The following is a 13,176-nucleotide window of genomic DNA, read 5'->3' as shown; positions in this document are numbered from 1 at the left end:
ACCTAAGAAGTTATGCCCTCTTTATCCCAGCTCCAGGAGTAACTTGGTCACTTGCAGACCAGCCCAGTAGTGGACTTCCAGGGGCTCCCTCCTCTGCCCTCCTGATACCGAGGAGAGCTGGCTCTGACAAGAAAAGGGGGGACCCACCTTAAAGGAACCCCTCTAAGCAATGCGCTCTGGAGAAAGGCTGCCTAAGAGCATAATGCTTATTTGACCCTGGCCACCCGGAAGCCCAGGGAGAAGAGCAGCAGGCACAAGGCAGTCCGTCAACCCCAGGGGGCTGTGGGCTCTCCTGCGCCAGGCCAGCGTGGTGTCAGTCCCGGCTGTGTGACGTTAAGTCTTGACCAGGGAGGAAGGGGAAGCATTTTGGGGGGAAGTGGGCAGCAAGAGTAGCAGTGGAAAATTAAAGTAAGCATTAACACTCCCCGCCCCGCGCGCTAATTCCATGTGGACTTGAGTGAGGCCTTAGGGTTTGGAGTTTCGCAAGAGTATGACAAGGTGAGTGACTTGGAGAGACCCTGGAAAAACTCCAGGGCTCCCCCAGGTTAGGGCTTCCATAGGCAGAGAAGAAAGGAGAGTGCTGGGAGACAGGAGGCAAGAACTCCAATCTTGGCCCTCTCTTCCTTACTGCCACTCTAGGACACCCATCCTGTAACTAACTGTACCCAGAGTTTTACTGTTCTTTTCCTTCCTTCCTTCCTTTTCTCTCTCTTTCTTTTTTGTTTTTTGACAGATCAGAGTTGCTCAATTGTGTATTCCGCAGTACAGACTAAATAGATCTCTTTCTTGGGCCTCGGAATGATGGTGGTGGTAGGGTACGAAATACAGAATGTGGCCCAGCTACATCGCCATCACTTTATTGTACTGTCACCGTTAACTTAACTATAAATACTACGGTGGGGAGCAGGACGCAGGCAGCCTCGGACAGCGGGGCTGAGCGCCTGTCCCTGGACGCCGACCCTCCCGGCTCTGTACATTATTTACAGCTCCTCCATCCTTTCTCGACTCCCTCCCGCAAGGCAGCGCGTGTGCAAGTAGCATCGTCTGTCTGTGCAAGTCCTTGAGTCAGGCAAGCGCCACGGCCGGCCCGCGGCCGTCAGCTGTCCGAATCCAAATCGCTTTTACCTTCTTCTTCCCTCTTCTGGGGCGATGTTTTCGAAGACGTCTTGTTCCACTTCTCGGCGTTTTCCGACTCCTCGGAGGAGGACCGCTTCTGCCGTCTCCATTTGGCACGGCGGTTCTTAAACCAAACCTGTTGCGCAAGGGAGCACAGACAACAAGGGACGATCAAAGGGCCGCTTCCCCCAACGCCAGGGCACCCGAGGGGCTCCGTGTGGCGGGTCTGCGGCCCTGGGCGTGGAAATGCCAATGGGACGCCGTGCGCCCGCCATCAAAAGCAGGGGAATCAATCGCTCCCGCTTCCGCATTTTCACAACACTTCCTGGGCCTAAAGCGCCCTCCAGCAGCCACCAGGCCGCCACCGGGATGTCTCCAAAGCGCCGGGAGACGCAGGGAGGGCCGGGCAAACCCGGCTGCGGCCCAGCTCGCAGGGAAGGATCGCTAGACGCCCCCGACTGGGCCCTGCGCCTACCTCCACTTTCTCCTCGCGAAGGTGCACCTTCCGTGCCAGCTGCTCGCGCGTGCCCACGTCCGGGTACTTGGTCTCCTGGAAAAGGTTCTCGAGCGCTTCGAGCTGCTCGTCTGTGAAGATGGTGCGGTGCCGCCGCTTCCGCCGGCAGTGCAGCTGGTTGAGGAGCTGCAGCTCGGTGCGCGACAGCGTGCCCACGTTCATGTACGGCAGCATTTGGTGCGGCACCGGGGACACCAGCACCGAGCCGGGGCCTTCGTAGCCTGCGACAAGAGTGGGGCGCACGGTCAGCCACCCTCCCTCGCCACCGCCAGCCCCGCTACCCTCTCCCACTTCAAAACCCGTCTGTCTGCAAGGGGTACTGAGAATTGGGGGGCCACGGGAATCAAGGGGTGAGGAAAATGGAGGGAGCGTCCCGCACACACCCAAAGCCAATTTGGGCTCCTAAAATCCTAGCATCCCCATGCAGGCACTTAATTACGGCACGGGCGTGGAATCGCAACCCGGATGCCGTGCGGCATGGTGTTCGCTAACTCTCACCTAAAAGCTTGGAAGCAGAAGTAGGGGCAAAGCCCTGTGCCCAATCGGCCCAAAGAAGAGGGGACAGAGTTGCAAGGAGGGAGTCTGTGCAAGATGAATAAAGGATGCACCACCATCTATCCATGCCCCGGTGGCTAAGGACTGCGGTGGCAGCGCAGGCCCGCGCGATCGCGACCCTACCTGGGGGCGTCGGGACGCAGGAGCACTGCTGGGCACCCAGCGGCGGCACGGCCCCGCAACAGGCTGGGCCCACGGGCGCCGCCTGCACGTGCAGCTGCCCGTAGAAGTAGTTGTTGTAGCCCAGGCGGGAGCCGCCAACTGCGGCCGGGAGGCCCGCGCCGCCAGGGGCCACGGAGCGCGGGTAGAAGGCGCCATAGTCCGAGGAGGTGCCGCCGCTGGCGCCGTAGAGCGAGTCCCCGTGCAGGGCCGGGAAGACGACCGGAGCCGCGGCGCTGGGCGCCACCGGCAGCACCGAGTCCTTGCAGCGCGGCCGGGCGGCCAGGATGTTGTCGATGCTGAACATGCTGGCGGGCATCCCCGAGCCCCGCGCCGGGACCGGGGGGCTGCGGGGACGCGCCGAGGAAAAAGCCTCAAAATCAGGGAGGAGGGGGTGGGGGGTCCACTCTCCTCCCGCCGCGGACCAAACCGAAAGAGAGCGCCGCGGAGCGCGCAGCCCCGCGCCCCTCCCCGCCCCCTGCGTCCGCGCTCCCTCCTCCCGCCCTCCCCTCGCTGCTGCGTTCGCTGAACTCAACCCGCGGGTAGGACGGAGCTCCGACCAGCTGAACCTCTTGTTGGTTTTATACTGAGTCGACGTCATTCTGGATTTAGTTCCTGGTAATATGCAGATGACAAACAGAACCAGATTTGGCCCTTTCTTTTCCTTTGGGTTGTTGGGGGGGGGTTGGAACGGAGAGGGGAGAAGTGCCAAGGGGAGGGGGGTTACAGGGCTTGAAAAGAGATTGTGGATTGAGAATTAATGAAATTAACCTAATCTTTTCCATTCGGCAGCCCCACCGCGGGCCGGCCGAGCTGGGCGGGCGGCCTAATTGCCCTGGTTAATCGCATTAATTCCATTGTACCGCTGCAGTTAACAACTCCTCCGCCTGACCTCTCCGCCCCTACCCTTTTCCTCAGATTGGGTCCTATTATTGGGTGCGTTTTCCACTGCCTGTAGCTCAAAATCATTGTGGCCCACTTTACTTTGGAGCTACTTTTTGTTTCTCCTTTCGGAATTTGTTTTGTCTTAGAAAATGTAAGGGGCTGCGCCCTCCCTCAAGTTGGATTGAAAATTTCGCTCCTCCTCCCACCCCCCCATGTCTTCACTGCTTAATTTCGCCTACCTCCCCCCCTAAATCATGCGGGTCTCCTCGAACGGTTAACTCCCCCCTCCAAAAAATTTTTGTTTTTGCTAAAGTCAAGTTTTGTAAAGGCAAAAAACGACGGAAGAAGAGATGCATCGGGTTTCTTAATTTTTTATCTTTTTTTTTTTTTCGGTCATTTTGGGTCTGAAAACTACCGTGACAGTCCCTAGATTCTGACACTGCAGTGCAGATCAAATTCAGCCACTATTTGAAATACGCCAAGAGTAGCTCTCTGAAGCGATGCTGCAGCTGCTCCCTGCGCGGGTATCGGTACCCGCCTTTTGTGCCTTTTCTCTTTAACTACTATTTTGGCAATAAGGTGTCTTCTCCCCCAAAACTGTTTTTTGGTTTTCAATACAAATGGAGTCTCCGGGGCTTTCTGTCTCCTTCCCCAACTGAGTCGCATTTTTCCCTGGCGATCTGCTCTTCCCTTGACAGACAGCCCTTAGTTGAGGGCTGCGCTTTCGCCTGGCAGGCCGGGGCTGGGCTCCGCGGGCCACGGGGGCCTGGACGAAAGCCGGTTCTGCTCCCGGCGGGCGACCGCGGCGATTTGCGGGATTCTGCCCGCCCGCTGGAGCCGAGGGAGGCGCAGCTAGCCCACCATCACCACCACCACCGCGCTTAGGCTGCTGAACGCTCTTCGAGAAGGTAGGAGACAGTAGGCGCGGAACGAAAGCTACCCCCCAAGTCGTGCGACCTGGGTGCAAGCCCTGGAGCTTGCAAAATCGTCCTCCCTCCGGCCTTCGCGTGGGCGACTCCAGACGCTCCAGGGGCGGGACAGTACCCGGCTCAGGTGAGACCGCCTGGGGTTGGGGTGGAGAAGACCGCCTGGGGCCAGGGTGGAGGACACCTCGCTTTCCCGCGAAGGAAGGCCGCTTTTGATTTGTGCTCATTTTTCTGGATTTCTTTCGTGACCAGGGATCGGTCGCATAGTTTACGAAAGTCGCCTCAGTACGGCTAAGTGTGCTGCCAGTTCCCTGTTGCTGGGGGAAAAGGAAAAGGCCACTTTTAACTCTCTGGCCACTGTTCCCTGGTCAAAGAGCCACTGGGCGGAGGTTTGGTCCTGCCTAGGCGCAGAAACCCAGAGCACGCTGGAGCCGCCAAGTGAAGCCAGGCGCGTGCTTCTGTTAGGCCTCCCGGTGTAGACCTCTGTATCCTCACGCCCACCGCTCAGTGGTCACCGCTCAGCCTAGGAGACTTGGTTCTTTGCTGCACAAACTAGAAGTGGTTGTAGAGACGGATTTGTAATGAATGGAGGTGGGTCTTAGTTTGAGGAGAGGAGATGACAGGGGTTTTTTGTTTGTTTGCTTATTTTTTTAACAATAAAAACCTCAGAGGAAGGAGTGTGACCTTTTACTTCAGAGAGGTCAGATCTAAGGTAAGAAGTGGGGCGCCTTCCCTCTCCTACTACTCAGAGAGGGAACCCCCCCCCTGCATTGTCAGAAACTTAACAGTCACCAGGTTCCAGGGCATACAGGCTGCCTGTCAACCTTTCTCAGGTTCATTTCTGTGAGGTAACTGATGGGCAAGAACTAGAGGCTGCGAACTTTGTGTTAGTGGCTGCGCGACAGGTCCCTTTTTAAGACCTTTGCTGGAGCCGGGCTGAGGCAAACATGCCACAGGGCGCTGGAGCGAATTCCTCCACCTGAGTTTTCTCCAAACGGTTCGCAGACCAGAACTGCTCTAGTACAGTGACCTAAAAGAGGGCCGCCAAGTTTTCAAGAGTATAGGCAAACCTTCCACCCACCCTTCCTGTGCCTTTCTGCTCCTTACTTGATCAGGTTTAACAAAACCCTACACTGCGTCTCTCTTCCCTCGATTTCCTGAAGCCCTCTCGCTGTACCACCGACCTCTAGAAAGATGAGCACTTTACAGTGAGTCTGAGTATCACCATTGGAAATGAATGTTACCACTTTGCAAACTATCCGTTCTTTGGAGGCCTCAGGGTTTTAATTAATGAAACCAAATCCAACATTCCTTGGGTCTTCTTACCACCCTAACATTTAATGAGGGTAACTGTCGCCCCTTAGCCAAAGAGATTGGGTTGAACATTTTCTTCTTTTCATTGGGACAAAGAAGTACACTGTCCCCACCCCACCCCCTAGCCAAGGGCAGGGTCGCTATATAAGCTGGGTCCAAGATAAGGTTGAGCGAGTCTGCAAGCTCCATCTTCCAGCAGAGAGAACATTCCAGGAAGGGGAATGTTTGGGAGCTCCCAGAGAACTCCCAAAGAGCAGTCCCGCAGTGCTGTCCCCACAATCTGCCTTCCCTCCACTTTGTCGATGGGGAGCCAGACACTCTGAAGGCAGTCAGGGTCCCCAAGCCCGTGCACGCGCACCGTGCCACCTCCGCAGGCGAAAACCCACAAGTGTCCCCAACGCGCTAGACAAACAATCTTGCCCTGCGTGGCTGAGCGCAATTGGAATAACAAATACAACGAACGCAAATTGTCCCCCTCGCGTTGCTAAGCGATTGTTTGGCGGCCCCGCACGCACTGCTCAGCATGGGAGGACCGCAAGCGTCCAGGCAGCCGGCGAGAGCTTGGGTCGGAGATTCAGTAAACACTTCGCTGATTTTCCTTATTATCACCCAAACACGATTTCACACAAAGCAATCACCACGCAGAAGTCTATGAAAATGTGTTTGTGGAGGAGTCACTCGCCCTGGCAATAGCCCTCATTTTTAAGATATTAAAGAATAGATCAGTAGATTCCACATGCACAAGGTATATTGACTGCTTGGCATCCATCAAAGGCGCTTTTGCGCTGCGGTCACCGCTAAATTGATTCAAAGAGCGTAGATTAAATTGCTTCTCTGATTTAAAACAGAATGCCCAAGTTTGGAGTATGTGTCTGGATATCTCCTCCGCCCCAAGATACTTTCATCGAGGAGAAAGCTGTTGAACCACCATCCTTACACCCTACCTCCATGGCTGTTAAAAAAAAAATGCTTGTGCCACCCCAATTTCTTCTGATTCGTTTCTTGTCTAAGAATTAAGCAAAGCAGAGGTTTCTCCTTCTTTTTCTTTTCTTTTCTTTCTTCCTTTTTTTTTTTTTTTGTAAGACAAGGTTTCACTATGTAGTTCAGGGTACCTGGAACTCACGATCCTTCTGTCTCAGTCTCCCGAGTGCTGAGATTACAGGTATGTACCACCACCCCCAGCACAAAGCAGAGTTTATAATCGGATGTGTTTTCATGTCATGCACACACACACAAAAAAAAAGCTGGCTTGCCCTTTTTAGAGATACAAAGGATTCCGTGGGGTCAGAGGAACTAGCAACTATCCACACAGCTCACTGAAGCCAGAGCTCAGTGAAGAGAGACACCATGAGGTTTTCACCAAGAAAATTGGTTTCCTTGTTTGTGTTTGGGTTTTGGATATTTTTTTTAATCCAGTTCTCAAAAACTGGATTCCACCGCTCCCTGGAGGGCCCTTCCCCTAGCCCCCTGGGAATCTTCCTCGGCAAAATGAATCGGTGGTGTTGAGTATGGAACAAAAATGCCACCCCACTGAAGGGCAGTATGCCCAAGTGCCGATGTCTTGCATTCCGGCTGAATGTAGGACACTTACTAATTTTTGTTACAAGTTGTGCAACATTCTCCGTAAAAGTACCCCAACTCCTAAGGACAAAGTAATCAAAGTGTTAGGAAAGCTCAGTGTAACATTGGGGGCTAAGGGGGTGTCGAAAAATTACGTGTTTCCAAGGTCTCAAGAAAAAAAAAAAAAAAACAGCTTCGGCTTTCCCGGGCTGCAGAAATTGGCTTTCAGCAGAGTTATTTACCAAAGTTTGTTTCAAAGTGACTGCACCGTTGCTTTTGCAAATCACAGAATGCAAATGATGATAATTTGTTCTCAGAGGACTTTCTCTTGAAATGATTAGCAAAGTCAGTCATTTGAAAATTAGAGTGAACTAGTGAACACACAGACGTTCCGAAGCCCCTCGCTAACCGATATCAGCTTCTAAAGTTTTCATTCATGTAAACCTCATTAATGAAGATCTTTTATTTAAACGTCAAGGGGATTTGAAATTTAGAGTAAATTATGAAGCTTGTATGTCTAGCCGAGTCATGGGTCAAATGCATTTGTGAAAAACTGCTAAAAGAGCATATGGTTTTGAATTTTTCTACAATGACTAGTGTTTAAATAAATTGCTTGTGCTGCTTAACTTCATGTGTAATTTTGACAGAAATTGGCCTATAGCCTTTTGATATGTAAACATTTCAGGCTTTTATGCGGTATAAAAAAGACACTTGCTTTTTAGGATCAACTCAGGCAGTCACCCTGTAATTCAGAGAGCTGGCACCTACCATTAAATTCTTGCTAGATTTCAACTTTCAAGTGGCGGCATCAGGAGAGAGGGAAAAAAAGAAAGAAAAGAAAAGAAAGAAAGAATATTTCAAAAGCAATGTCCATTTGGGATTAAAAGCTACAAATGAGGTGAGAACGTGCCACTTACTATCTGAAAGAAATGGATAAACCATAGTTATTAAAGAACATTTCTGTCACTTTTCTTTAAGCCAGCCCATCCGAGGGGACACTTAAGCAGGGCTCGGGAATGACTGGCATGTTATTAAATGCTTGTCTTAGAGCCGAGCCAATCAGTCTAACACACAAATAGGTGATAAACACATCTAGGTATCATTTTGAGATGTTACCAGCGAAATGGCTCCATGTCACAGAACCATTAAGATGCAAAAATCGGTCTCCAAAGAGAATCATCAGGTCGTGGGATGGTGGAATTGCTGGACACAAATGGGATCTGAGCCATGCATGCTGGGAGTCTTTCTTGGTTGGAGGCTGTTCCTAGGATCTGGGAAGTCTGGGCAGCTTACAGTTTAGAGCCCTTTCTAGGCTGCACAGGTAGTGTTTTTAAAACACGACTAATCTGCATAAATCCATTTGTTACTAATATGTCTGTCTCCCCTAAATAAGCATCGGAATGTGGATTCGATGACCATCACGGGAGACAGAGCCATCCCAGCTCTGGAGAGTGTGAGACAGGGACCTAAGGGTGACTTTCTTCGGGGCTGTGGCTTGGTGGGTGTTGCTCCTTCCTGTCTGCTCTCTGGGTCTTGCAGCTTTTTATTGTGTGTCAGCCTTGTCATATGTAGACTTTCCGAGTGACACCACCCCTTTGTGAGGTTTTGGGAGAACTGGGTAAGAAGGAAAGCTCGCAAGGCAAGGGAAAGCAGCTTTTTTGTACACACTTGAGCCACTTGAGCAAATTGAGATCCTGTTCTAAAAAAGACCTTGCTGGGACGAATCTAATTAAGAAAACAGACTTGCTGAGAAAGACAGGAGGCGTGTCACATACAGTCCTTTGCATTCCAGTACAACAGATTGTGGTCAGCAACCCAGAAAGCAAAGGCCAAATTTCATGACATAAAAGAAGGCACAAGGCTTTGTTGTTGTTGTTGTTATGCTTTTTTTAATAAGCATTTTACACACAGGTCTAAACTTTCAGCCTATTTTGAAATGAATCAGGGTTTAAAAAAATTCCCCTTTACCTGTAGTTTTTAAGTTCTTAGAAAAACAATTGATCTGCTAATAAAATAATTCCTTAGCTTTTAGTTGCTTAACTTTGAGAAACTTACCCCAAAAATGTGTTTGAAATCCGTTAGCTAGGCCAATATATGAGCTAAGAGGGACACTGAATGCTTAAAAGATACTTTGGGAGGTTGAGAATTTTTTTTTTTTTTGAGGGAAAGAATACTTTAAAATAAAACTGAAACTGGTAGGAAAAGCTACCTTGGGTGACTGTTAAGACGTCTAGAAAAGCTGGTGTCAGTGGAGAAGTGTAGTGTAGATGAGTTAGTTCATCTTTTTAAACAAGACCGGATGATATGGTTCACTGGTTCAGTATCTGAGTCAGAATTTACATCAGAAAGCATTGCTGGTACCTTTCTTTTAGGTGGGACCGGGGTTTGAACTCAGGGTCTCACGATTGCTGTGGTACTTTTTCTACATCAGAAGGAGGAAACTGACAGGAACGTTTGCCATCATGTACCTTGCCCTTGCCTTCATAGTGTTCAGGGAAGGAGATTCCATTCCGCATCACTGTGAGTTTTCAAGTTCCCTCTCCGAGGGCACCTTCTGGGCTCACAAATGCCTGTCTATCTTCTAAAGAAGCAGCTGGGTGCTCAAGTGTAGAAGCCAAGCCTTCAGAAGCAGGAGCCATGCAGAATAATGGAAAGGGAGCACTTTCAGAGGTCACTGGTCCTGTCACCTGCTCCATCCCCCTATGGCAGGATCTGATGCAATGACTCAGCTCTAGCCTGGCCTTGGCCTAGCCAGCCACAGAGTCCGAGTCCAGAGGAGGTTGGGCCCTTTCCGGCCAGTCTTTTCCTTCATAGGATGGGAAAGAGGAGGAAAATTCTCAGAAACAAACTCATCTTTCAATTTGCTTGATTTGTATTGAGGGTACCACATTTGTCTCTTCTTAGCCAGGGCATGGAGGATCTTGGGATGTAGGCCTACCCACACAGACAAACACCTCCTTCCTCAATCCTTCCTGCTTCGTTTTGTACCATTGTACACTTCAGTGTTTTGGGGCCAGGCAGTGTCAACACCAGCTCCCTGGCCACCTCCTTTCCAGAGTGTGTGCTTGTTTTCTTGTTTCAGATATTTACACACAACCAGGGATGAAGACGAATGATGCCTGACCTATACTGTGAATTTGGTTTCACTTAGAGTAAAATTCATCCTGCAGACCAAAAGTTCTTGAGTTTAGAGTCACCAGAGTCCATTCCCATATCACAGGGCTTATGTGTTATGAGGAAAAGAAGTCTGTGCCTAGTAATGACAGCCCAGGGAGTCAACACACTGTAGGAGCCAAACGCAGAACAGTTGAACTGAAAAGCACCCCTCTTGTCTACATGATACCTTGTAGGGTTTTTTTTCATTTTGTTTTATTTTTTTCCTAACAAGTTCCTAAAGAACTTTTTCTTCCCCTCTCCTGAGGTTTGGAGATACAGTTATCTTCAGCTCTGTCTGATAGATCAGTATAATATTTGCAAGTGAAGTGGTGTTGTGGAGCCATGTTCCTGCCCCACTAATGACAATACTTTCTCTGAAACTCTAGAATTCTGGAATTATTTGTATCTTAAAGCATCTCCAGTCAACTCTTGAGATGGAAACATAAGTTTTTGATAATGCTCTCCACGTTCTGATTTAAGCCTTGGCTATTCTTCTCCTTCTGCTTCTCCTCCTCCTCCTCCTCCTTTTTTTTTCCCCAAAGCCCTCAGAAAGTAGTTTTCCAAGTTAAACTAGACTAGAGTGATCAAGTGAATGTTTGACTTGAAATAATTTTTAGAATAACTGCTTCCCAATTCCAGTGCTTCCAGAAAGCAGGGTTGCAGCTGAATGAGTTGCTTTGCAAAGCTCTCTGCTTGGCAGAAGTATTCTGCACGCTTCCCGTGAAAAATGGATATTGAATATGTGTGGCGAATGGGTGCCACTCCATATTTCAGGAAAATTCTTTATTGAATATTTCTCGCTTACAAAGCTGGAGTCTCTGTGAAATCCAGTTCGTCGGCTCTCTGTCGGGGCTGACCTGGACTCCCAGCCTACTAACAAATTGCCTTTTTATTGGTTCTGTTTAAGGTCTGCATTCTGAGGTCTGCAGCAGTAGCAAGCAGCATTCGGGGGAGCCACACTACATGGAAATCAGCACACATGACTAAGTCCACCTTCAGAAAATGGGGCTCATGGACTGCAAATCCTGAAGGGCAGACCAAAGGGAGGAGAAGCAAAGGACTGTGTGTCCACGTGTTTGGTGGATAGTCACACCCCTTCTGGGATGTGGGCTCTATTGCTGTCTCCTGCTATAAAGTGAGGCCATCAAGAAGACCAGACGGGGGGCTGGGCACAGGTGGCTCATGCCTGTAATCCTAGCTACTGGGGAGGTTGAGATTGGGAGGATCATGGTTCAAGGCCAGTCTGGGCAAATAGTTCACGAGACCTCATCTCCAAAATAACCGGTGCAAAATGAACTGGATGTGTGGCTCAAGTGGCTTAGAGTGCCTGCTTTGCAAGAGCAAAGCCCTGAGTTCAAACCCTACTCCCACCAAAAAAAAAAATAAGACCAGATAGGAGTTGTTCCCTGCCTCAGGTTGTTCAACTGAGGACTGGACTTGAGCTCAGCTACCTAAGCTGCTCTCTTGGCATAATACCACATGGATTTCTGTAAAACAGCGAAATACCCCGTACCTCAACATAGCAAGCAAGCCCTTTTGTTCCTTGTCACCAGATTGCCTTTTCTGCCTTCCCTCTGACCATCCATCTTCCAGCAGGACTCCTCTGGCTAGTGGAGTTCCTACTTTGTGCTGCTTAGTTACTGGGCCTTATGCTGGCCCTGTGTTCTCCTCCTCCATCACCTCCCTCTGCGAGATGATGGTCCACCCATGGCCTCCCCCTCCAGCCACAGACCTAAAGATAATTGTCAGGACTTTCTGTGATCAGGACAAGCCTGTCTGCAGTCAGGGGCATCTGACCAGGACTGTAACATAGGGAGAGCCTGTTCAGTGCTGGATTGGGTTTCACATCACCCACCAGCTGAGCAGGCCTGGCACAATGAGTGTGCTAAGTAACTCTTTGTTTGAGGGAAGAATACATTGTCACCTCCCTGCCTCCTTGCTTCTAGATCTCCTGGAGTTCCAGGCCAAAAGCCATTAGCAGAAGAGTGTTAATGAAACCCAGTGGGTGCTCTCCTGAAGTAGATAAAAGGAGCAGGGAAGGTCTATCCATCTGTCAACACAGGCAGTCCCCCCCAGGCCAGTTGGGGTTACTGTGCCCACAGTATGAGCAGAGAAGTAGGGGTCTTCCTTTTCCCATCTATGACATGGGGGAGCAATCAGGAAATTGCAAGTCCCCTCCTGGCTTAGACACCTGCCACTCCTGAGCAGTAATTGGAGTGCTGGCTGTGTTTGAGGGAGACCCTTCCCCATCGGAGATAGAGCAGCCTGGGGGTGCTAAAGCCATCAGTGACAAGTCCAACAGGGCTGCCTGGACAGCTGACTGACCAAGATGCTTTCCTTGTGTCATGGGACAGTTGGAAAAGATGGACTCTTAGAGACCTCGATATGATGTGGATTGTGAGTAGGTCCTCCTCCACTTAAATAGGGGACCATGGTGACTAGCCCCGGCCCCATGTGGAGAAAGAAAGTCAAGGAAAGACCATTGCTTGGTCCAGCTAGAACACTGATCCCGGTGGTGGAGCTAGCAGTTTATCTAGTAAGAAATAATGTCAAACTGCAGCAGGGCTCAACTATCCAGAGCTTCTAATTCCTACCATGTTGTAACCTGGGACAGTCACTTGAGCTGTATCCCTAGGGGTGGCATGTGGCCGGCAGTTCAGGTTTGGCTCCCACACTGACTTCCTGTTCTGACACCTCCCATCTATGTGAACTGGAGCAAGTGCCAAAGCTCTCTGAGTCTAGGTTTTTTCCTCTGTGAAATCAGATATATGACTTACTTCTTGGGGCTGAGCAGTTCACCTGTGTCAGACACAGAGCACAGGGTAAGCTCTCACCAAGTGGCTGCAGAAATTTTTTTGTCTTTGTTGCTGTTGTTTCTGGATTTCATTTGTTTGTTTCATTTTGTTTGAGAAAAGACTTTGCTATGTAGCCCAGGCGACCTTCAACTCATGACTCTCCTGCCTCAGCCTCCCCCAGTGTCGAGATTGCAAG

At 50.2% G+C, this 13,176-nt stretch overlaps 1 protein-coding gene across 1 annotated transcript; it reads right to left on the bottom strand.

Moving 5' to 3' along the window:
• Positions 1-841: 841 nt before the first annotated feature.
• Positions 842-2,857, bottom strand: Gsc (goosecoid homeobox). Its single transcript, XM_020185373.2, has 3 exons — positions 2,309-2,857; positions 1,592-1,851; positions 842-1,252 (listed from the first exon to the last, which is right to left on the bottom strand). Exons 1-3 carry the CDS (start codon positions 2,661-2,663, stop codon positions 1,097-1,099), a joined length of 771 nt encoding a protein of 256 aa, XP_020040962.1. The 5' UTR covers positions 2,664-2,857; the 3' UTR covers positions 842-1,096.
• Between the last annotated feature and the right edge of the window lie 10,319 nt (positions 2,858-13,176).

This window comes from Castor canadensis, chromosome 3, assembly GCF_047511655.1.
Source record: "Castor canadensis chromosome 3, mCasCan1.hap1v2, whole genome shotgun sequence".
Taxonomy (NCBI): Eukaryota; Metazoa; Chordata; class Mammalia; order Rodentia; family Castoridae; genus Castor; species Castor canadensis.
The sequence above is the reverse complement of the archived record's forward strand: the minus strand, read 5'-3'. Positions and strand labels throughout refer to the sequence as shown.